The sequence below is a fragment of the Euprymna scolopes genome, chromosome 2 (genome assembly GCF_053919585.1).
Source record: "Euprymna scolopes isolate OS-2025 chromosome 2, ASM5391958v1, whole genome shotgun sequence".
In the NCBI taxonomy this organism is placed as follows: domain Eukaryota; kingdom Metazoa; phylum Mollusca; class Cephalopoda; order Sepiida; family Sepiolidae; genus Euprymna; species Euprymna scolopes.
In genome coordinates this window covers 118,960,708-118,987,623 of record NC_136483.1, presented here as the reverse complement: position 1 = coordinate 118,987,623, position 26,916 = coordinate 118,960,708, and the positions used below count along the sequence as shown (strand labels likewise).

The window sequence follows — 26,916 nt, the reverse complement described above, 5'->3', positions numbered from 1 at the left end:
GTGAGTTATTTTCGGTGTCACGCTTATATCCGGGTCGTTTAATTGTTATGTACTTCCATTTCTTGTAATAAATAATTTTACCAAGAATTCTTCATAAGTTTTGGTTTTGGTTATAGCTGATGGCACTCAAGTCAGTTAAGTTTTTTTATAAATAATTTTACTAAGAATTCTTCATAATTTTGGTTTCAGTTTCGATTATAGCTGATGGCATTTAAGTCATCTATTTTTTTTTAGAAATAATTTTACCAATAATTCCTCATAAGTTTTGGTTTTGGTTTCAATTATAGCTAATGGCACGTCAATAATCTATTTGTTTAAAATAATTTATCAAGAATTCTTCATAAGTCTTGGTTTCGATTTTAGCTGATGGCACCTTAGTAATCTATTTTTTTTATAAATAATTTTATCAAGAATTCTTCATAAATTTTGGTTTCGGTTTCGATTATAGCTGAAGGAACTAGAGTTTATATATATATATATATATATATATATATATATATATATATATATATATATATATATATATATATATATATAAGTTTATTCAATTTCGATTGAAGCTGATGAACCCAAGTCATATAGATATATTTTTTATTTTTGAAATCGCAACTTTATGATATATAAAAATTGATAGAACATTAACTCTATAACAGTATACACAAAATCTGCAAGAATTAAAATATATTTAAGCATACTTTACGACCAGACTATGCTGGGCGTTCATGTTAACTTAGATAAATATTTTTGCAGTTTTAACAAAAAAGCTACAATAATATCAGAGCGTCTCCATTTACACTGAACATCTACAGATTGCCAACATCAATATATTACATATGAATGAGTCCCCTGTGGAATTTCCACAGGTCCCGCTAGTTAATATTTTTACTACAGCAACATTAAAAATAATAATAAACCTAGATATTAAAAATTATAAAAAAAATAAAAACAATGAATAGTGCATTTAATAGAAATATAATTGATGCACTTAATTACAGACATGATGATATAAATGCTTATTAAGAATTATTGTAACTTGGACCGGTAAGAATTATTTCTCTTCAAGTCTGATGTTTTAAAGGTATTAAACATTGATGTAAACAAATGTTGTGTAGTGCCGTGTGGCATGGGAATATGGACATCACTTCCAGTATGTGACACGAATAGTTAGTGTTGAAACAATAACCACTGTAAACGATTCATTGCGTATGATTAATTGAACACAAGTTGCTTATTTCCATTACCAACTCACAGGATTTATCTGTTCGTTATAGCTTTATAATGTGATTCTTATGTATTACTTGAACTCAATGAAATGAAATTACGAAGAAGACAAAATTCCCTTTCTCTGTTTATCAATAAGAAAACAGACAAAACTAATTGATAACAAAAATTCACTCCCCTTTCGTCCTACTTTAATAAAAAAATTTTGTTTCTATATTAAAAGTGAATGAAATTCTCTTATTTCTTTTTATTAGTACTAGATGGTATTGCGTCTCCTTCTGTGCTTATATTTAAGTTTGCATACATGATTTTTTTTTTCATTATTATCAGTTATTAATAAGATTAAGCCTCTCCATTAATTGCTCATAAAATCAAATTTGCATACCTGATTACTAAAACAAGCCGGACATGTATATGTTCACTTTTATTAGATGAACACAGTGTGATGTGATAAGATTTTTTTATCGGAAAATTAAAGTGCATCCTGGGATAAATGAATATCTAATTTAATGAGTCATTTTTGATAAAAAAGGAATACAGGATGTGCACTTAATATTGTCTCTATCGTTGCATATAAAAATAGTAGTGAGGCTGAGAGCACAGAAAAATCACAGTTAAATCATCAGATTATCAAAAAGGTGAAATATGTCCGTTTATATCAAGTGCAAAATATCATTTACTGCTCAGCAAAATGTGGCTCAGTTTGTTCTCCTGGATGTATGTCTACAACCACTTGGATAGGATAGTCACTGTCCCCTGAATATTTAGAAGTGGTTCTCCACCAGCTTTAATAAATCCTTTTACCATCATTCAAAAGTAGAATAGCATGCTCTATATCGCCTTAAAAAATATGTAGTATTAAGTCTTTTGCATACTCATCAACTTGAAGGATGTCAGCTGAGTTCTTTATAAAATTTCGCCAGGCATTCCAAAATCTCATTTTTGTCATATAAGACTTTGGTGTATACATTCTTAATTCTTCTGCTTTATATTTCTTGGCTTTACTTTTGGTCCTTTTAAAGCAGCCTAGTATTGTTTGTGTGATGGCAGTGTAATGATTAAGTCTGCATCTTTATTTATTTCAAATATTTTATCTCTTCTTATGAGCTTCTCCAACTCAGCTCTTTTATTCTTTGGACATTCTTTCTCTCTTTTTATGCTTGTTCTCAAATGCTTGTTTACTGTTGCTTGAATATCCAGTCAGAAAATAAAGGCTTAGCTATAGAAACTTCATTTGCAGAATCTTTCATTTTTTTCCACACAAGTTCATGGTCAAATATGTCTGGTTTGCTGATTCAACTATTAAGAACCTTCTGCCAGATTTCAGAATTGTGGAGTAAAATAAAATGAATCTAATTTTTAGTCTTTTGATGTGGAAGATTTGCGCAATGTTTGCCCCAAGTGTGCTCAAAGAAAGATCAGAAAGAAAGATGTTGTCATGACAGCAAGGAGATGGTCAAGCTGATCAATTCAGATCTTGTAGTTCTTGATGCTCTGGTGACCTGCGATGAAAGCTGGGTCTACTGATATGACCAAGAGTCCAAGAGACAGACTCCCCATTGGAAGCATGCTGGCTTTCCCAGACCCTAGAAGGCCAGACAGAGCAAATCCACCCAGAAACTTATGACGATCACTTTTTTTGACAGCATGTGCATGATCTACATGCACTGGGTACACACTAGACAAGTAGTCAACAAGGAATATTATGTTGAGGTTTTAAGGAAGTTCAGGAAAAGATTCCATAATGGAAAAAAAATGTCCAAGTTCAGAATCTCTTCTTTTGGAATAAGATATTGGACACAATGAGGTAATCTGATGCAGAATTTTGCATTTCCAATGCTATGTTTCTTAATAATACCTGGATAGTTTTCATGGAAATTTCCAATTTTACAATTGAAGTCTTCAGTGATAAAAATATGATCATGTTTTGGTACTTTATCTAGAATTTTTTGGATTTGGGTATTTTATCAATTTTTTCTTCAGGGCATGAAAAAGTTTGAAAGTAGCATTGTATGAAAATAAATTTTATGAAGAGCTATATATGGCTGACTCAACTGACCCCCCTCAAGAAGAAATAGAGCATGTCATTCTATTTTTGAAGGAGGGCAAAAGAATTCATCAACTCTGGTGGAGAAACGCTCCTTAATATTCTTTATATATATATTTTTTATATCGTGTTCAACACGATACTTTGAACTATTAATGTACTGCAAACTTTCAAAAATGATTGTTGTACTGCATAAGAAGAACATAATCATTTTTTACGCCATTTTTACAAATTGTTTGTCATAGTCGTGGCAAAACATATCAAAAGTGATCTTTATGTATCATTATCAACTTCACAAGGCAGCATACCAACCAGGGAGAGGTACTATAGAGCAAATTATTGCCTTATATTAAATAATAGAAAAGTCCATAATATATTCAATAATCCTGTGTTTGTTGCCTTTATTGATTTTTACTAAAGCATCTGAAAGGATCAAGCTTCCATCTCTTTTGAAGAAACAAATCTGAACAAACAGTATACACACCTCTTAAAAATAACCTGTGCAAATTTGATTGGTGCAATTAAAATTTCCAATCAAAATCTTCAAGGATATAAAACAAGGTGAAGTCCTTTCAATGCATTCTGCATCATTATGTCATAAGTTATTTGGAAAACAGAACAACAATGTAATTCTGTTTTTTTTAATTGTCATCTTTTGTCTAATCTGAGCTATACATTTTACATAACTGCAACCAATAACTCCAGCTCTGACTTGCAATTATTTCTGAATAATCTGGTGAAGTACTCAAAAGAAGTTCATCTTTCTATTAACATACCCAAGAAAAAAAATGCATGACAACAAACTCATCTTAACATCAATGGTAAACAAATCAAATAAGTTACAGAGTTTATTTACCTTGGGCACAAGCTGTCCTCATCTAATGATAGCCAAACTTATGTAATTCACAGACTCGGCTTAGGTTGGATCGTCTTTTCGAGAAACAAAACTGCCTTAACTTCAAAATGCTGACCATATAAATCAGAGCAAAAATCTATTATGCATTTATACTGCCTGTCATCTTATACAGACTTGAATGTGTCACCTTTTTTGTAAATAGAAACTTTCCAACACCACATTATGCACTTTATTACTGATCATAAACTATCTGATCACCATAGTATTGCAGAGTTGCGATAACTCACTGGTATCCCATCAATGTCCTTTGTCATCAAATGTAATGTTTTGAGATTGTTTAGCCATATTTAAGCATTCCATTGTGGATCTATGAATAATATGCATTGAAGGCATAATACAAAGAAGCCAGTCAAAAGAAACGATGGATAGACAACATCTATGAATGGATGGACACGAACATAAACTAAGCGAATACGTTGGCTCAATATCATAAAGTTTAGAGGACACTCAGCCATGTTAGTATGTATTCTGCAGAGGAAACATTTAATAATTATAAATTCAAACGTTTTTTATTTCCAATATCATACATTTTTACTTTTGTACTACTATGGCCTTCAGTGGTGAGAGGAGGAGTTTCTTGAAAGAAAACAAAAAATATATCAACCTCAAACACCTGCTCAATTCAATGGGAAAGTAGTGCAGTATTTGTTAGGTTGTTATAAGACCACACTCAATGGGAAAGTAGTTGCAGTATTGTTGTTATAAGACCACCCTCTCACGAATGACTTTATTTTTTGGAGGGGGATATTGTTGTATCTATATGTGTTTTCATATATAATAATAACAAAACTATGTGATCAGATGAAGCATAGATTTGCTATTGTTTTGTGATATTTTCATTTCAATTTCACATGTTTTGTCGTGGAAGATATATTAATATGGAAACAGTGCACAATTCACATTTGGCTTTTAGAACCAACGTATATGAGAGGCAGTATTTATTTTCTTCCCACATAGGAAGATGTGACACAAGGTGGGAAACTGGGAAAAGTAAAGTCAGCACTTCCAAAGGAAAAACGCTCAATCCCATCAAAAATTACTTGCATTCCCTGGCCAGGGCACCTCAGGCAGTAAGCAAATAATCTTCTTGGCTTTAGTGTTTAGACTCCCCCCTTCCAGTTGGTTTGTTTGTCACACATACATTTATAACGATATTTGTGCCTGAAAAAGGGATACATATTTGAAATGGCATTTCCATCGCTAAACGTGCAGATTGAATAATAACAGTTTAATCCAAGCTTTTCTATCATTTGTGCTGCCCATCGATTGGTCTATCACACTTATATGGAAAATAATATCTGTTATTGTTGGAAAGGAATTTCCATCACTAAACATAAATAATGATTAAGAAACCTTTTCTTTCTTTCTCATTTTACCTAAAAACCAAACAGAACTTCCATGAACAATGTTTCTTTCCAACAACTTCTTATCTGTGTAACACAATACCATATGGCTGTTTCCCAGTTAATTACCACATGGTCTGGATTATGTGGACTACTGTTCTCATCCTGAGTGTTATTTTACACAATGTTTCAGCCAATGTAACATTCGAATAATCCAAATTATCAATGTTCATCAAAAAAAAAAATTAGAAACATAATACAACAGAATATATTTTCAGTTCAAATGTTAACAAATACTTTTTGAGTGACACTATTCAATAATCAAATTCTATCCATTGCAGCTATTATTTCCAATCATTACATGATGTTGTTCATCATTCAACTGTTAATCTCATTAACCTTTATCCTCGAGTGGCCTCGAGGCCTTAATAAAAAAACTTTTTTAGATGCATTTCTATGAGAAGGTCATCCAAACAGTGTGTCATCACGTTTCTGTTTGGAGTAACATTTTTAATTTATATTTTTAATATATGTTCATACATCTCAATAAGAGGCATGTCTGTGAGTCAGTCATGCTTAAGTTGGAAATGGAATTTTCAGATGTGTTCACTAATTTTGATAAAAGACTGTATATCCGTTTTTGTTTACCTTGCCTGCTCCATGGCAATCATCACAAGTCACTCGCCCTCTTGCTTCACATGTATGGCACGGCTGAAAGAAAATGAATTAAAAAAAAAAAAAAAAAAAAATAGGTGTGGATTATTAAAGACAATGGTTCAGAACAAAAATTGCCAAAATATGACGCCCCCCCCTCCCACTACTTAATGCTAGAAAAAAAATACCTAGTGTAAAATTGCATCCATTAGGGATAACTCTCAATTTGAGAGCCTGAAGGAGCGTGGAGTGATTCACCTCTTTGTTGTGATTGCGCCGACATTAATTCCAGTAGCTGTCACCGTTCCCATCTAAGGGTTAAATAGAGTTGATTTTTTTTATTTATTTACATTTTTATTCTTACTTAAGTTTGCCCCCAAAAAGGCATATTTACACTGAAGAGTTAGGAGCTACTATGGTAGGAGCCAGATTTATAAATGCTGACCTGAGTGAAGAGTTGGGTAGTAAGATGTTTCTTCACATTACATTACAATTTCTGCATGTTGGCACAGCCAAGGAAATGGGGAGCAAGAAGAGAATTCCAAGGACAAGCAGTTTGAGGAAATAAGCTATGGAAGTAGAAAGGAATTTGAAAAATATATTTAAAATTTTAGAGTGGGGATCACTTTTCTATACAAATCTAATGCAAAATAAGCACTGACCAGTTAGCAACAAAATGCGGCATGTAATCAATTGGTGTTTCCAATTTTTGTGTGATGGAGTGGGGGTTTTATTTATTCATTTTTTTTTTCTATTTTACAAGTGGGACAGGGCTTTTTTTAATTGTAAATTTTAAAGGAGGGTATTTATATATATATATATATATATATATATATATATATATATATATATATATATATATATACATACATTTTTGTTTTTTTCAAATGGTGAAAAAAATAATTTTTTTTTTTTTTTGTGTTTTTAAAAGTTTGGTACTTCTGCAGTTTATTGCCCGTGTTATTTTTTTTTTCAAATTAAATTAAATTTTTATATCTTTTGTTTATTAAATTATTATGTCAGAACTGCAGAAGTGCTAAATGTTTTAAGTGTTAATTTGTTATTATCACTTTTACTTTGCCAAACGCAAGTATTTTCAATCATGGTCAATTTATTTTTTGCACAGAGTTGCTAACTTCAGATTTACCTCACTCATTTATATTTAAAACAGAAAAAAACTAAATTCAATAAATTTCTATGCATTTTTCAGTGTTTTATATTGCTTTTAATCTATGCTAAGCTTGAGTATTTTCTATCATTACAATTGTCTCCCCTTGGAACACTTGGGGGAACATTAAAAATGTTTTCATATATATTTACTAAACTTTCCATAGAAATCATAGCATGCAATTTAGAAAAAGATTATAAAATAAGATAGAGAAAAAGTAGGAAAAATAATGAATGTTAATAAAAAATCATTAAAAAAAAAGAATCAAAGGAGATAATAATGCAAAAAAGACTAGGAAAAAAAAAGGAAATGTATGAATAAGATTAGGACAGAAAAAAGGTATGTGTGAAAAAAAAAGGAATGTACAAAATAGATAGAAAAAGGAATGTTTGAAAAAATCTAGAACAAAAAAGGAAATCTGTAAAAAAAGGACAGAAAAAGAAATGTACAAAAAGTACTAGGACAGAAAATAAATGTGTGAAATAAGATTAAGACAGAAAAAATATGTGTGAAGAAAAGACTAGGACAGAAAAGGAAATGTATGAAAAAGACATAAAAATAAAAAGATATGACAAAAACTACAACAGAAAAATATATAATGAGAAAAAATGTTTATAAAAGACTAAAACGAAAATGTGTGAAAAAACTAGAACAAGAAATGTATGAAAAAACATTTTCACAAAAAGATTTTTTCATAAAATCAAAGGATTTCAGAATACATTGTGATGTCATAATAGACCTTTTTTCCTCCACTCTTAAAAATGTGTAAATATTTGGCATATTACTTTTAAGCATAAAAAATCCTGTTATATTTTATGAGAAAGTTATTTTTGTTCTTTTTTGTTTATGTATTAGAACATCTTGTTTAGTTAAAAAATAATTGAAAAACAAACAAAAAAACAATAGAGCTTACCCTGACATAAGACGTATGAGGAATTTCCAATTTATGAGTAGTGTCTTTGAAATATTCTGTAATTTGTACTGGTATATCCCATGGTCCGGGAGCTGGACCACACTCAGGGCCATCAATCATCGTTCCAACTGAAATCAATTTTAGTTTGATACATAATGTTTTAAGAGAATAAATGAATGAAAAAAAATAACAATTTTGTAAAATTCAACTTAATTCAATGTGTTTTACTAAAATTAATATATTTTCATCAGAAAATAAATATTATTATTAGTATATATGACTTATATTGGCATTGACAAGGTTTCAATTTATTCTCACAGTCATTTTAAGTTTGTTTTTTATTTTCTTCCACTCACTCCTAGCTTTTTCTTCCTTCTTTTCTCTCAAGTTGATGTTCATACAAGAAGTCAAACAAAATATTAGTTTGACTTCTCTTCTGGAAAAATTACCATAATGCGATGAAGTGCTCTTCCTCCAAACTATCTCATTCTCTTTTTTTCTGCTTTTTATTGTCTGGCTTTCTACCTCTATTCTTTCACTGGTGCTACCAGATCAGGCTGTCCGAATATATTGGCTCCCTGACTTAAATGCATCAAATATTGATGTTAATTTTTTATTTTTTCTTTGCAAAACTCCATCACATTCTGCAAAGTCTAAAACAAAAACACCAATTTTTTTCTACAAAACAAACAAACTAAACAACATGAATAAATATTTAAAGATATAAACAATTTGAAGTAAAAAACAACTTTTTTCCTAAAATTACTAGATTTAGTATTAAATAACCCAGAAAGATTGAGATGCTATAAAACAAAGCAACTAAGCTACATTCTTTCATTATAATTTTGAGCCAAAGTCACACTAGCTCATGGATAGGGTTGAATTTTGCATTTACTGTTAGTTGTATAAGGAACAGAAACCTCTGTATTTTCTCAAGTTGTTGGATTGAGCATGTAAAACATTGTTTTTTTTTTTGTTTTTTTTGCATCAGGTTAGTGACTTGAATGTATATTACACTTTCTTTCTTTCTTTCTTACTCCTTTCCTTCAACTCTGTCAGCCACAAGTCTTGTACTTCAACACAGACAAAGAAAAATGCTGAATCTTTCCCTTCTACATTATAAAAATGTATACATCTTATGAAATATAGCAACATCATTTTAAATTGAAACTAATCTGACATCACTCTACTTTAACGCAGTGCATTCAGAAAATAAGAGCATTTGAAAAAATAGAAGCACTTTCAAAGATGAAACTAAAACTATGGACAACAGGCATAAAAACATATTGCATTGTTTTATAAAGATTAGAATGTCAGGCTTTCAACTCACTTGGATATGGTTTGAAGGTCCAGTTCACTTGCCGACCTTCTGTAAAAGTTTCCAACATGTACTGCAAAAAGTATATATTATAGAAAAAATGGTGGATAAAATCGAATAGAATGCAGAAAACAAGATGAAAAAGTGGACGACCATCAAATATAGAAAACAAATCAAATCAAAAACATGCAGTTCTTAATTACGTTAATGCACACACACACATAAACACCACACCCCTGTTTAACATACCTAACACTAATGTCTAACTCCAACTGTCACATCCGACATGTGACAGTTCCAACATCATGTCTATTGTTTCATTTGTAACAACAGAGGATAAATTGGGGAAACAAAAACGCCATTCAAATTCTGTTTCAACAATCATAAAACATCAATTCAACAAAAAAACTCCCTTCGCACCATTAGCAGGATATTTCAACCTACCTGGACATATACTAGGCAACATTAGATGCCTCCTCATAGACTCTGATTTCCCCTCAACAAAAAATCTGCCAACAAACAGAGGTTTAATCGGTTCTTTGGTTTAACACGCACAACATAGATCTACACATATTTTCACAAACGTCAATAATATATATTAAATAATAATACATAATTAGCTACACGTACATGCATGTATGTGTATATGCATAAACATATCTACTTTTATATTGATTTCAATATATACATAACATCTCATTATTATTATTAGCTCTATTTATTATTGCTATGATCATTATTATTTCTCATATTTCTTATATTATTATTTTGTTTTATTTAAATAAATATTCTTGTTTTGGAAGCAGTTCTTGCGTTTTGGATGATGTAGTCTCTGATCTAGAAGTCTTTCTGTCGAGCTTGGAGAGTCTGCAAGGGATTTTGGGTGAAACCTAGATTTGAAATAAAATAAGAATTCTGCATGAGACTCCATATTAGTTCCTGGGTTCAGTGGGGATCCTCAAGTTTGTAGAAAAAAGGGGGAGCACCAAGAGTTACATCTGTCGGGACATTGTGGTGAAAGTGTTTGGGAGTGTGACTGTAGTTCAGATAGTCCAATTATTATCAATTCTTATTTCTTTACCTTTAATTATCATTATTATTACTATTAAGTTATTATTTTTTATTATCATTCATGTGTAATATAGTTATTTATTATATTATTAACTTTTATTTTTCCATTCATACCTTCTTTTTAATTTCTCATCTATTCATCAATTCTCTTTCATCCAAATACTTAGTGTTAATTAATATATATATATATATATATATATATATATATATATATATATACACACACACACACACATATGATCAGTTGCTTTTGATGTTGATGCCAATTGGGATGAACACACAAGCGTTTAAAAATTTAAAAATAAACAACATTTTTCTTTGCCAAACAGTTGGAAGATTTCACGTGAACTATCTTGAACATTATGACGAAGATTGAATGCTGCCCAAAGATAAAATTTCTAATATTCTCAATGTTTTTTATTTCAATTTTTTTTATTCATTTTGGTTTGTTTTTGACAAAGAGCAGAGGACAGCTTGAAATATCAAAATAAAATACAACAAATTAAAAGCAACATCGTTTTATGCTTCTTACCACCTATAACCACGAAAACACATATATACATAGATATATATGCATACATATATGCACATACATGCATATATATGCATACACACATATGTACATACATAGAATGAATAACGGTACAGAAATAAATAGTTTTACAGCATTATTTATTGCTAGCTTTCCTAGAATTCAAGTTAACAATGATCTTGTGTACGATCATTTCAGAGACTACTTGAAATTATTTTTATTTTTTTATGTATATGTGCATGCCAATGTGTTTCTTCTTCAGCGGCTTTCATCAAGCTCACAAATAAAGGTTAAGCAAAAACTACATTTCCTATTTCTTTTTCAGTGGCTTCAAATTTTTATAGAATGAAAAAAAAAAAAAAAAAATTATATATATATATATATATATATATATATATATATACCGAGTTATGTGTTCATCAACATTTTGTTTTTATTTCAAGACGATATAATGGATGAAATAAAGACAAAACATTGATGAACACATAACTCGGTTGGTTCCTTTTTATTTCTCTTATATATATTTGGGTCTAAACATTTAAAAATTTACATAAAGGGCATTCAGACATGCGGCAAGCTTTATAATCAGTTTTGGGGCAAAAATTTGGCTGCCAAAAATAAAATAACCTTTTGGTACATTTGAAAATTATTTTGTTGTTTCTGGAATTGATGTACGCTTTTGTCAAAACAATTTCTCGGTACACACGGCCTACATATCCCATACAGAGATGCGTGGACGCATCTGATAAACGATTTGCTTTGTTTGATACCTCTGCTACATTTTATTTAGTCTACGCGATGAACACGATTTTCTTTAATATTGTGACAGACTGACAAACCGTGGGACACAAGCTTGTATCATCTAATGATACAAGAAGAAAGAAAAAGGAGTAGAGTAAAAGATATAAAGCATAAATAATAAGTAAATAAATATCTTGTTCGTAGCGGCTTTCAAACAAAACACTTAATAAAATTAGTTGCAAATGCCAATCACTAGAAATAAAGGATCCCGCTTGATAATTCTTGCAAATTGAACAAAACCATAGAAAAAAAATAATAATAACAAAGATAAAAAATAACAGAGAAAACTATCATACGTAAATAAATACGTTATCTCAAATTTAGATTAAATAAAAACAAGTATTATTTCAGACTCTACCAAACTCCTCCACCAATTTTGGGTCTAAACACTTTAAATTTAAGATGTAGGTTACCTGGACATGAGTCAAAATTTGTAATAAATATATATATATATATATATATATATATATATATATATATATATATACATAAAGTTATGAACAGTACATAGGGTCCGAGCAAAGCTGGGCTGAACAAAAAAACAATATTTAAAACGAATGCCATATTTATTGCTTTTATTTGTCTCATATATTAGTATACTAGTACATATTATATATATATATATATATATATATATAGATAGATAGATAGAGATAGAGAGACAGAGAGTGCAGAGACATATATTGCATGTGTTACTTATGCATCAAAAAAGGTTAGTAAAGAATATACATATACATTGAGAGAGAGAGGAGATTCATATATTGCATTATTATATCAAAAGAAGAATATATATATATAGTATATTCTACTCACATGAGATGCACTCGATCCTGATTTTTTAACAATATTCATGTTTTTGGCAGGTTGTGAACCATAGCAACAGAACTGAGATACATATTCAATTAACGATTGCCTCACTTCTTCATTCGTCCAAGTTGGACCACTAGAGCAAAGAATTAAAACAAAATGTTCTGATGAGGTTGTGATTATTAGTTGTCCAGAATTAAATATCAATGCATTGGACCGTTTCTAAAATTTTATTTTTAATCTTCAAATTAGTATTGTATGGAAACTTTTTTCAAAATGACTTGATTCGGCATTGAATGAAAAAGAAAAGGGTTGATATGTCATAATATAAGCAAACAAGTGATTTCTGATATGATAGCAATTGAAAAATCTCTTGCAACAAAATATACCCAAAAAGCTATAAACGATGACATCAGCTGTTTTAATTTGTATTTCTTGTACACCTGCATTCCTAAAACTCTTTCTCTGGATTTTGACATAGGTGTTAAAATCTTCTGCACGTGGCAAGTGTCAGAGATATCCTGATGGGGTTCCGACTGTTAATTAGCCAAAATTAGCAACTGAGCATATGAAGCATTAAAAACTGTGCTGGAGTTAAATCTGGATTTGAACCTCTGTCCTCTAGCAATAGAGAAATTCAGTGTACGTATTTTATCATATGCTGGTTCTGCTTTGATATTTCTTTTTTTTTGGAAAGAACTGTTTTTTTAATGCTGATGATGGTGGTTATTTCTTGAAAAAAAAAAAATCGTGCGATGTTAACCGTTTGCCGACTAAGACATAGTAACAGAAAGATGTTTGAATTGACAGGTGCGCGCGATAAAGTTAACTCCATTACTTCTATTTGACCTCATTAATGAGGTCAAATAGAAGTAATGGAGTTAACTTTTATTGCAGACCAGTTTTTTTTTTTTTTTTTTGGTTTGTTTACTCAACTTTGACTGGTTTTGTTTCCCCAAGATGTTGGGGAGAAACCAGCTCCCCATCAAAAGGGGATTGTCCAAATTTAATAGCAATCGTCTGATATAAGGAATTTTCCTCGCATTAAAGCTGATTGCTATGTTCCCGGCGTGATTGCCGAGAACAATGTCGGTATTCATTTGCTCCCCCACCGAGCAAATTAGGCACAAGGCCGATTTTTAATGTGAGGAGTGAAGGGGAAATGGGGACCAACTCCCAGGGAGTAGGGGAGCCCAATAGTGACAATGTGGGGTTGCCCCCACATATGGTCTTTGCTTGCAGTATCTGCTGGAACAGATACTTTAATATCTTGTCACCCGGGCCACGGAGAGCCGGGAACAATGTCTTAGCTTTGAATTAGTTTCGCTTTTTATACGAAAAAGCTGAATCAACATGTGAGAAGCCAAAATAGCAATAATTTTGAAAAAGTCGCTGTAAATAAATCTAGATGCAACCTGCGTTCCCAAATCGTAGATATTATTATCTAGGGGGTATATAAACACTTCTAAGCGATAGTAACCCCCCCCCCCCCCGGACCGTCACTGAAAAAAGCCTTTTCGAGACATATAAAAATGCATGCGCCACATTTGCCTTTTATATATATAGATTATTGCCAGGGATAGAATGAAAAATAGAAACAACCTCCTATTTATGCTTCATAATTCTTATACAGGTCTTCTTCCATCTTGCTTATAAAAGGTTCTAAAATGTCTCTCAACTTCATCAATCATGTCATATGTCTCTTCTATTTCTCTGTTCCAACATTTATCAAATTTAACTTACTAAATTCTTTCATAATCAATTTCCTTTGGTTAAATCCTTGGATTAACTCAAGATTTACTCAAGATACAATAAGAAAATCTCTGTTAATGTATAAAAAAATTATGACTTGCCAAACTTTGAAGTTAACTATCTCAAAATTACAAAAATTACACATGGAACCTTTTTTAATTTAAGGTGATAAATTGTTGCCAGAAATCAGCTTTTCCCTGTTTTTGGTACCGTGAAGTTTATTCTATCATCAGCCTGCAAATCTGAACACCAGTTTGATCTTTGCAATCAGCTCATCATTGGGCTGCAGACAGTATGGTTGGTGTCTTTTGCAACTGTCTTTTCTCTACACATAATAGTTCATGGGGTTGCAATCAGGTAATTTTGTGAATAGAGCCATGGAAATTCTCAGACAATCACTTCTGGGATTTCTCTGAAGTTAGATATGGAGATGTTGTCACATATAGATTTTCCCACAGCCTTCCTCTCCACATAACACTTAAGAACAGTAGATAGTAACTCAATATAATCATTTGAATCGAGTGTGTGCTTTCAAAAAAGATGGAAATTTACTTACGATGAGAATTCAGGTCTCTCTGTTGGAGGAACAGATGGTGCAGAGCTCATGAATGGAGTTGGTGGTGCAAGGAAGTCTGAAAAACATTGATAAGAAATAAGTTTGGTCTTTCAGTACAATCACATCAATATATAAAAAAGAAACGAGTTTTACCTATGGATACTCTATTCCTTTTGTATAGGAGAAGAGTCACTAATTATTATTTTTTTGCCTTGATTGGAGTGGGTTCTTGTCTGATGGCAGTGGTAATGATCATTGTAATAACTGCTGCTTCCAATTTGCCAATTTTGATTCAAAGTGCATTGATCATTCTGAAATAAACTGTTCTTAAAATAAAACACTAGTCTTTTATGTTTTCTAGTGTAAAGTGGGAAAATGTGTCTTCCAGCTTGTTGCTAATGGATCCCCCTAATTTTTCTCTATATATACTATCAAGAGAAGATCACTTGTTGGTTATTTCCTGTCTCAGGGAGATAACTCCACAGATACTTCCTGTTATCAGAAGCAGATGACTCTTTTACCTATACACGCATCTCATTATTGACCTACTCTACGATCATTTGTTGGCGACTTCAAGTACAAAGGCAAGTTTTGCAACAGTGTAATTCTTAGCCTCAGCACATGTCCAAACTATTGGAGCAATCATTTCCTAATCTTGCCCTCAATCATTGCAATGTTGGAGCGCTTTTGGATATCTTCATTATCATCATCCAGAAATACGTTCACAAAAGATTGTAAGATGAGGAGGAGGGAGGCATGAATCAGACACCAATATTTCCTTATTGTACATTTTCTTGTTTCTCTTTATTTTATAATAAAATTTTTTACTAAAACTGAACTTTTCATATTTAAAACAAATATTTTTTGACATCGATATATTGTTTTTTGTTTTTGCTTAAATTACAAGAATTACGTTTGAATTTAATTCATACGTAATTCTACAAATACAAATAAGAAACATTAATTTGATGACCAAAACAAAAAAAGAAGTTGTTTTAATGTACAAGTGAGTTCACATTAGCACAAAATGAAAAAGATCCAAAATTTAAAAAAATGCTAGAGAAAATTTTTTAAAGTTTTTATTTACCTCCAAGAGTAAAGCCAATATTCTCATATCCAGGAGGAGCACTGGGTAGAGGCACTGGGGGCATATTTTGTCCTTCAACCGGTGCACCTGGTGGAATTGAAATACAAACAGAAATAAATTACAATTTTAAAGAAAGAAAATATTCACAATTAAAAAAATAATTGGTACTTCTGCATTTGGTGAAACAGATATATCTAAGCATCCGTTCGGGTTTGCCTGGAACTGAGCAAAATATGGCAAGCATCAAATCAATCAACCAACCAGAAAACGGCAATGAATATGAACGTGATTACCCAATGAAAAGTCACAAAAATACCAGATGACTTTTAATAAATATTGGAAAAGACTGATAAAAAAAAAAATGAGTTCTTACATGTAAATCATGGAGCATCACACTACAACAAATTTAACCATCCTTGACAGGCTGCTACAAACACCTGAACAAGTCATCGATTATTGTCCACAAAAACAGTTAACAGCATATGAAATGCATTCCAGGACCTGTGGCCATGAAATACATCCTTGGAAAGTGAGCATCTATCAGTGACAGTTTCGAGGGTGCACAAATGCACAGTGCCGAAAGTGAACCTTATTGCGAAGTGGGACTTTCTTTAAATAATCTTGTCTAAAAATTGGCCAAATAATGAAGGTAAACTACATGTGGGCACACAATATGGCCAAGAAGAAGAACATGAGAGAATGTAGGTTGGGCTCTGGACACATTATTGCAGATTGGAGGAACTTTATGAGAGACATTTGCCAGGATTATTTCCTTAGGAATCCCTGTCAGATTGGAGGTTCAGGACATACAACAGAATAGAGGAGTCTGTTTTTAATCGACAGAAAAATAACCCCAGTAGACTCCTTACACTGCTTTGGGTCTTCGGTGAATGTCACTGTACCTAATCACAATGCCAAAACCCTTCTTCCTATAATAAAAAATTATATTCTGCTGTGGACTATGATTGTATTAGACTGTTAGAAGGCATACAGCAAAGTGGGAGGAGAACCACAGCCTGCATTTCATAGATCCAGACAGGCTACTACAAATCATGTGAGGTGGATATGGAAGGAGGTCAAACAAAGCAACAAAAAAGAATGTGGAGCCAGCTGGGAGCTTCTTGACAGCTACCTTTTTGAGTTTATGATTCTGAAATGATCCATTTGTCTCCACATTAAACCACATTGCAGAAAGCTATCTGGTTGAGAAGTTTCCTTCCATTTCCTCTGCCTCTTCTCATCCTTCTTTACCATCGTCTGTTGACAGAAAATATTCCTAAGTTTCATCCCTAACAGAAGGACGAAAAACTAAACTAAATGGTTATTCACCCCAATCTCCAGAAAAAAAGTCTGTAAAAAACAAACAAAAAAACAAACAGAATCAAACAACTTAGAAAAAAAAAATACATATTTCTATTTTGTACAAAAAACGTGTACAAAACATCCCAAACAACAACAAAAATTTTACATTCTTAAAACTTGTAAATTTTTTTTTGCTTTTTCAAACTTTTCTTAAAATTTTTTTGTCAAATTTCTTTTTACAATTTGTTTTCTTACCCCCCCCCATGTTTGCTAGACATTACCTTAAGAAAATTATAACAATTAAAAATAAAACACTATGTTGCTTTTTTTTATTTCTACGTTTTTTCATTTATTATTTTTTTTTTTACATTATAATTTGATCCGATGAATTTTGCTATTTTCTGTTTCATAGTGTTTATAATATTTGCTTAGCAACGCTCAACATAATCCAGCATTTTCCATCAGATTCCAGGCAAATCCAAGATATGTTCAGTTCATGAAATGCATTTATGCCAAATAATCTAACACATCATTCAATAAGTCCTGGGCTTAAATAATAAAACAACAGCTTTTAGGCAAAATTTGACATTAATCACTGACAGTCTCCTTCTAGGGTGATACATGGATTCTGACACTTTTCTAACAATTTGATGCCTTTTTTGTAGAACAATTTATGTTACGTACTGGGTGGTATTAAGATGATGTATGTATTATTCTTTAGTGTTGACTGTTCGTATTAGGAAGAGTCTTAGTGTTGTTCATGTGTGTGATCATGTTGTGAGATGCTCATATATATATTCATTGTGAGTGTTCATATTGTTGAGAGATGGAGACATTGGTGAAATATAGAGTCAGGGTACATATAAAGAGAGAGGCAGTTCTTATATATAACGAGACAGAGAGAGTACAGATTTCTACAAAAGCACCAAGCCTGTAATTCAACTAGAAGAGATTTTTTGAATATCTGGATAGATAGACTGAGAGTGTGTTTAACATTTACATTTGACAGTTGTACATATAATATAAACATGTTACCTTTCTTGTTGTAATGATGAACACAGAAAGATGGCTGTTATAAAAAAAACATGATGATCATTTATTCTTCGACCGGTCGGAAATGATTCTGTATTTCAGGGATTCAAAGTTGTTTATATGATTACCTCTAAACCTCTCGCTTCCTAGAGGATACCTCGACTCTAACGGAGAATCGGTCTGATCTCCTCTGCTTCTCCCCACTGACTGATCCGATTCTCTTCTCTCTTCTCTAACTCTGATTCTGACTTATCTAACTAAATTCATAACTCATGACGTCACTGCATGACCAGCACGTGCCTCTCAGAACACATGGCATGACATGCCTCCGTGTTCAAGCATGCATTGTTATTCACATGTTTCTTACAAAGCCGACCCTCTAACCTAATTTTCGTAACCCACTTTATAAATAACATTTTCCATTGTCCGTTTTTAAATTCCTTATTTTAATTTTTATAACAGAAACAAATTTCATCATTACATTCCTTTTTCAATAAACAGATATCTAACTATTTTGTGTGAGCTAAACAATGGCAATTCCACATTCCTTATTTTCAATAACATTCTGTATTTATTTTAACTTATGACTGGAATTCTCAATTCCAAATCTAGCTTCGCAAGTTCGAATCCTTGACTATCCTATTTCATATTTACTCACTTACAAGAACAGCAGCCTGTTCTTGTAACATTCATCTTTGGACTTAAAATATGCCTTAGTTTCAAATATCACATCTTCATTGGAAATAAATTTCTATGCCTGAAGCATTCTTCTGGCGTGTACAAACAGCTACTAATCGCTGGGGTTTAGATTTGAAAAATAGAAGAGATGTGGAGGTAATTTGAAACATAATTCATGTGTTTTGCCATCAATGCAATTGACAATACATTGTCACGGTTAAAGAATACTTTTTCTTCTTTTTCATTTGTTGGTTTGGTGATTTCTTCAAACACATCAATAAAACTATACAACATTTGCTATTGATGTTTTTCTTTACATAAAGTAATTACTAAACAAAATATTTTGCACATCCAAAATATGCAATCCAAAACATGACCTGCTGATGGTTACATTTTTGTCGTTTCCGGTGGTTTTCACATATGCTGCTGTTGATTCAGCAAACTGCTGATTGGACTTCAGAGTTGATTAATAATGTTTCATCCATTGTCATCATTTGTGATACAAAAATTATTTTTTGTTGCCTTTAAGCAGTTGCAATCAACGTTCTTAATCATATATGTATTGTTATTTTTGATTGACTGTAAGCAAACATGGCTTTCTCATTGATGTTATTCAAAATGATAAATATATATTTTCAAGGCAACTTCAATTTACAAATAGTCAAGTTGAGTTTGTGGACTTTTTATGTTTTCCAGAACAACTATTGCATTTGGATAACTGCTTTTCAAGTCAGCACAGCACATCTTAACTGTTGTTTCCAATGAAGCAGAATCCAAATAACACTCCTCAAGTAGATGCTGTGTTTGAAAGGTATTTTATAGTCAGGTTCCTAATGGCACAATTTTAACTTTTGTGGGAACTTTTTGGAGATTTGCAAACTTATATATTTTTGGAAAGGTTTTTGTCTCAGGAATAAGAAAATCAATGTTTGCATTTGCCCAGATGCGTATATGGCGGCCATATTAGATTTACAAAATGGCCGCCCTAAGATGCATGTTTTATATCTCGGCTTCTAAATAAGCTGGAACACTGATTTAAACTACTAAACCTACATTTTTTCAGGGTCCAGGAAGCCAATGGTGGTAGTTATAAAATTTTCCCAGATGTGTATATGGCAGCCATATTGGAATTTACAAAATGGCTGCTGTAAGATGTACCTTTTGTAATATCTTGGCCTCTAAATAAGCTGTAACACTGATTTTAACTGCTAAGCCTACATTTTCAGTATCAAGGAAGTCAATGGTCCAAGTTATCATTTCATCTTTTGTAACTCCCCCCCCCCCCGCATTGAAACACATAATCCACCATATTGGTAAAAAACTTAACAACCCTGGCAGTTAGTCAGATACTAAATCAGAGTTATTTTTATTGAAATGCCTTTTAACTGTAAACTTTTAATGTTTGTGCAACCGTCTTAAACATAAGATGTTTGATCAAGGTCTATGCATAATCATCATCATTATCACTTTCGTACATCACAGCTTGGGAATCTTCATTGTTTTTGCTCTGGCTGCCGCACTGACACATGTTTAGACCTGCAGGAACATCTGCCAGGAGAACAGTCAAATATACATTTGCATGTGACCATTTCAAGGATGGCCTAAGGGACTGGGAGGACCTCTGTGGTCATTGGTTTCAGGATGCCATCCAATTGTTTGAAGTACCTATTTTCCAGGGGATCCAGTTGTGAAATCTGCAGAGCAATGGCTGCTTGTGCCCATACCCTTGCTTGGACATGGACTCTTAAAATATGCTGCTTTAGAGCTCTAGGTGTTGGAGGGAGCCTGTCACTTTCTGCCCTATGCTTGCAGAACAGATGTCATTGCAGTTCAGAGATTGTTTTTATGTTGATCCCTTTTGGCGAGTAAGTGCACATGCAAAGGACTCCAGTGTTGACAGCATTCCCTCTGTCACTTCTGCTTCATCCATAAGCATTTGCAGAGCATTGACAACATTTGTATCTGCTTTGAGGTAGGTCTGCAGCCAGGTTATCTTGCATATACAGGAGAACCTCACTATGTTGTCAGCCCCAGTGAATGTATGGAAGGCTGACAAAACTCTTTCTTTACCTAGAGCTTGCCACATTGGTTCAATTTGTATAACATCAGAGGCCATAGAAATGGACATGTTTTTCAGCAATAAGTTACAGTTTGCTGTGACTGGCACTAAAGCATCCGTATCTGGGGAGAAAAATACTAACTGTGCATCAGGTGGGTTTCACTGTGAAGCCAGCACAACCTGGTGGATCAGTAGCGTGCCTGCTTCTTCATGGTTATTTACTTCAAAGACCAGGTCTTTGTTGCTCTTAGTGTATCCAGATGTGATGATCAGCTTGGATGATCTCCTGTTGTACTCTAGAGTTTGGGCAGCAAGATAGTCGATCAGATCAGCCTTCGTCTTGGCATGGGAGAGGAACCTCCACATTGGGATGTGTTTGATGTTAGTGTCATCTCTGACTTGATACTGAACAGAAGTTTTTCCTTGTTTTCGTTTATCTCTGCTTGCATCTTCAGAGAATCTGCTCAGCATGTGTCAAAAACGAGGATGATTTCATCATAATCTCGTATTAGTTGCATCAGTCTGTCATTGAAGCAGTCACTCAGATCCTTGACTGTCACTAGAGTCGCTGGTTTCTTGCTCAGCTTCTGCACAAGCACCATGCCATCCACCAGTGCTACCTTCCGACGTAGCTGATCAGTAGATGTGGGTTCTGTAAATCCTGTATTCGTTGCATCTTGGTGGGTAGAACTTCCAGCTTGAGGTGACTGGTCTTCATGGGGTATGTCTTCTCTTGTCAGCTTCTCAAGTAGATGGATTAACTTGGACTTGTCATGTCATGGCAGCATTGTTCCATCAGGAGCAAACAGTGCTCTTGGTGTCAGAGTGAATTCATGGTTTCCTATGGCTTCTTTCAAATTGATGCCTCGGCTTGACCTGGCAAGTACCATCAGCTTTGCAAACAGGTCTTCTTCAGATCCACAGTATTGTCTCTGAGTGTCACTGTAATTTACTTGTTCCCAGAAAGGAACATCCTGTTCTTTCTTCACAGAGGCTGACATCTCCATTGATCCGCTCTGACACGTAATCCTGTCCTGTGACATCAGCATTCAAGATCTGTGGTACATACTCATCTGGGATGTAGGCATTAGTGATCACATTGTACAGCTGAGTACGGCTTCCTTGATCTTATCGACTGTACCATGTGCCCTCTTGACTGCACTTAGTCCAAGCTCATGATGCTCTGTGATTCTGTCAGCTTCCATGTCAAACTGACTCTTGAACTCTTTTGACAGATATGAAAGTTCTGGTGTGGCCAGAAAAAAAAAGCTCTGTCTGGCATTGGCATTTTTGGAGATGCCTATGATGCCAGAGCTAGTCTTCATCAGCTTGTTCACATGCATGGTCTGCCCCAACACAAAGGGAATGACACTTTGCGTGACTGATATATTGTTTACTCATAATTCCTCCCATGTCTAAGGGTGATTGATCTTCAAGTCATGCATATTTGCGATGTATCTTGGCCAGATTCGCTTATACTTGATGTGGTCCATGGCAAAGAACAGCTTGCTCAGTGCTTCTCCAGCTTGCAGATGGAGTTCTAGGTTAGCATTCGGAGTTGCTGCTACAAAGAACAGAATTTCTTCCACCCAATCTAGGTACCTCATCATGGCCTTGAACACTGTTTGCTTGCTTCACGGATTCAGCCTTCGTGTCTTTATCCTCAGAGCAGGCAGCTTCTACTCCTTCTGTTTCGTCAGACACACATCATTCAGTTGTGGGTTGTCCTTGAAGAACACTTCCAGAGCCATTTCATAGTGTTATGTATGAGTAGATATGGGCATAGAGAGCTCTCTTGTAGTGTGTGCATTTCAGGATTTGCCTTGTCATGGCAGGACCATACACACCTGTTTCCACCCAGACATCATCTATGCCTGAGTTTTTCATGGAAGCACTAAGCACTCTGAGGACAGCGATTATGACATGCAGTTCACCCAGTCCGTGAACAACCATTGTTTCAAGTCAGGTCTGGCATCTACCTTCTCATATAGAGCCATGTCAAAGGTAATGACTGTGGGGTGATCTTTCCCAACTGTCAACTTCCTCAGCTGATTTGCTTGTATGATCACAGTTAGCAGAGTTGATCACTCGTGTGCCACCTCAGGGAGTAGTGGCAAGGCTCCAACCTGTGTCAAGGGAAGGCTTTCAGACAACAGTGAGTTGTGTCCTGCCCAGCCTGGAATCTTGCTGGAGGTTTCTCGAGGTTTCATTCTGGATAAAGCAGATGCAACAACCCATCCAAGCTGTGTCAGCTGATAGGATCCTGAGATGCCCTGACTGATGACAAACTGTTCTAACCTCTTGGTAGCCTGTGGTTTTGGCTTGTTACAGTGAAGCATGTCTACATGGTAGGTTGTGACTGATATACTCTTTGCATTACCTATGATGAATATTTTTTATTACAAAGATATTGCAATAAAACACCACATCAGTTTGAAACCAGTTATGCATCTAAAAGTTCATGTTAAAAATGTTGTTGCTTTATAACTACCACCATTGGCTTCTATGACCCTAAAAATGTAGGTTTAGCAGTTAAAATCAGTGTTCCAGCTTATTTAGAGGCCAAGATATTACAAAACGTATATTTTACAGTGGCCATTTTGTAAATTCCAATATGGCCGCCATATACGCATCTGGAAAAATTTTATAACTACCACCATTGGTTTCCTTGGCCCTGAAAATGTAGGTTTAGCAGTTAAAATCAGTGTTCCAGCTTTAGAAACCGAGATATTACAAAACGTACATCCTATGGCGGCTATTTTGTAAATCCAACATGGCCGCCATATACGCAGCTGGGCAAATACAAACATTGTACTTGTCTTAGCTCCAATTTATGGTCCTCCCTTGCCAAACTTTTACAAAAAACACTCGATTATCTACAACCACTATCAACAAATTTCCCCACTATCTGGGCCTTGGCCTGCTTCTCAGCTGATTACAATATGATAGCCTTCAAGTCTAATGTAAACAAGTTCTTGTTGATCCGTCTTTTTCCTCTTAAATAATTCAAATTCTACCCAATCTACACCATTAACGATTACTAAACTACCAACCTAGCCCTTATCCTCGAGTGGCCTTCAGGCCTTGATTAGTGGTGGTTCTCTTGTAAAAAAATAAAATAAAATAATAGTTTCATATAAATAACTGTAATTTGTAAAACAATACTCCAATTGAGTTCAAATTTTGGCACATGCTATCTGAAGATCAGTACTTCATAAAGTCCATTTGGATTTTTATTAATGCTACTACTCCACGTTAAAAAACGACCCTGGTGTCTAACTATGTCCTGTGGGGAGGCATTGTAAATAGGTACTATGTATATGACAGGCTTGGAATTTATTAATATTAGGCTTCATTACCCAATTAGAAGATTTCTTGCATGATTTAAGAAGGAGCCTCTCCGTAGAGATAAAAGAAACAGTCTACTCACTAAAAGTTTTCTAACTTTTTTTTTTTTTTTTTTTTTTACACAGTGATCACCACTTATCAAGGCCCGGAAGCCACTCAGGGATAAGGGTTATTGCAAGTACATTACATTAGTGTGGAGATTTGATGAAGTGTTTACTTAAGGGGGCGGTTCATTAGGAATTTGTTAACGTTGGACTTGAAGACATCCAAGTTGTAGTCAACTTATACTAAAGCATTGCCACACCAGAATTTTATCTAAATACCGTGAAAAGCTTTCACTTAACACCACATGTCTGTTTCAGAAATTCTAGAAATTATATAATTGCATGTCCATCCACACATTAAAGTAAAATTATATAAAGCTTTGTTAAAATTTCAATTCTGTTATTTTATTCCTCTTTTCCTTATACTCTAGTCATCTTACACCACACGTAAGCATATAATTCGTAGTATGACACTGTTTGCATGATAATGATGTAAAATATGACCTCGTAAAATGCCATCCATTAATAACATTCACAATCCTTTCTGCTGTCCAACCATATTTCATGCATACTTTAGTGTATGTCTGACTTGTTCACTACATTTCAGCTGTGAATGTCCAACACTCTTTGTTTTATCATCATTCAATGAAAAGCAAATTTGAATATGGCATACACAATTTTAACAATTCCAACACACTCCTTTGGCATTGCATTAAGTTGAGGAATAGTTTGAAGATTGTTTGGATCGACATTATCTTTGCGATAACACAACAGATAAAAATATGCAGGATGATGAGATTCCAAATGAGAGACAATCACGAAAGTATATCACTGAATCTTGATAAAACAAAGACTGTTGGACATTCATAACTGAAACTTGAAAGACAAGTCAAGCATAGATTGAAGTTTAATCATACTAAATATGGTTGAGTTGCTGAAAGAACTGACAATTTTATTAATGTATTTATGTGGGTAAGATTTTTTTTGTCATTCTGTATAGTAACCCAGTGTTATGTAAGCAAAAACACAACACGTTTTTAGAAAAAGAAAAATGAGTTTAGATACATCCTCACCTCTCTATAGTTTTGCTATCTGTTGTAGAGTTGTCAAGCATGTATTTGAAAACATTTTTCTTTTGCTAAATATGTTGGTCTATCATGCTTAAGCTTCTAATCTATGTATAGAAATTCGTATTCCTGTCTGTTTGTTTATTAATATACAAAAGGTCCATTACTTGAATATTACATTCATATTCATATAGTATTATTCTTGCAAAATAGACGATTAAGAGATGACCTCATTTGCATTAAGGAAAATCGATTTATTAAATAGTGGTGTGTTAGTTATTGTTTATAGTGAGAGGATTGTTTTAAGTGTTTTATTTAAGTTTATTATTTAAATTTGATTTATATTGATAACATATTTAATTTAATTTATTTTTACCAACATCGATTTTTTTTATAAACCGATTTCAGTTATTTGAGTTTTGAATTATTTCCCTTGGATGCTAATTTTTTTCTTTTTGTTTTTTTCTTTTTCGGCAGATAATCAAAATAAAAATAATTCGCACAAACTTTCAAGGATTATTTTTGGAATCAGTTCAAATAAAATAATTTCCGTGATTTTGCAAGTAAACAAACAATCCAATTCAACTATGATTTTTTATTTAAAACAAAAACAAAAAAAAACTTTCATTTACATTTTTTTGCCAGTTTTTTTCTTCACATTTTTTTGACATCGTAACTGCTAATTTTTTTTCTTTTAATAACACAGTAAGTCAAAACTCATCAAAAAAATCATTTTTATAGCATAAAAACATATATTTCGGTTAACAACACAAATTCTACTTTGGTGTTTTTGAAACTGAATTATTTACAGTTTGTTTTCGTTGCAACAAACTGTAATAACAAATCTTTCTAGACTGAGGGAGCATAAAAGAAATTTGCTTAAACTGGAATATAGTCATAAAAGGTGCTCAATATCCAGAGAATAGCTTCTCTTCATATCCCTTCTGCCGAAATATCTGGTGGAGAGTTTGTCACGCACTTCTGCTTTTTTGGGGGGAGGTGGGGGGGGGTTACATTTTCATGTTTTCATTCGTTCTTTTATTTGTGAAATTTTTGTTGGGGTAACGATGGAGTTGACATATAATAATGGTCAATATTCTTAGTATAGCAGGTGTGGCCAAACCGAACTTCATGTCGACCCTGGCAATGCTGGGTAGCCATGCTAGTATTATATATTCCCACAGAATCTTCTATATGTTT

General features: G+C 33.3%; 1 protein-coding gene across 3 annotated transcripts in view; it reads right to left on the bottom strand.

The window, feature by feature from the left end:
- Positions 1-26,916, bottom strand: part of LOC145295067 (protein SSUH2 homolog) — a 130,651-nt gene that overhangs the window by 23,521 nt on the left and 80,214 nt on the right. For all 3 annotated transcript variants that reach the window (XM_080141435.1, XM_080141434.1, XM_080141436.1), the window contains 6 exons: positions 16,187-16,273; positions 15,100-15,175; positions 12,798-12,927; positions 9,593-9,653; positions 8,263-8,390; positions 6,176-6,238 (listed from right to left, as the gene is read on the bottom strand). In XM_080141435.1, the coding sequence (XP_079997561.1) occupies positions 6,176-6,238; positions 8,263-8,390; positions 9,593-9,653; positions 12,798-12,927; positions 15,100-15,175; positions 16,187-16,273 (545 nt within the window). The remainder of the gene's footprint in view (positions 1-6,175; positions 6,239-8,262; positions 8,391-9,592; positions 9,654-12,797; positions 12,928-15,099; positions 15,176-16,186; positions 16,274-26,916) is intronic.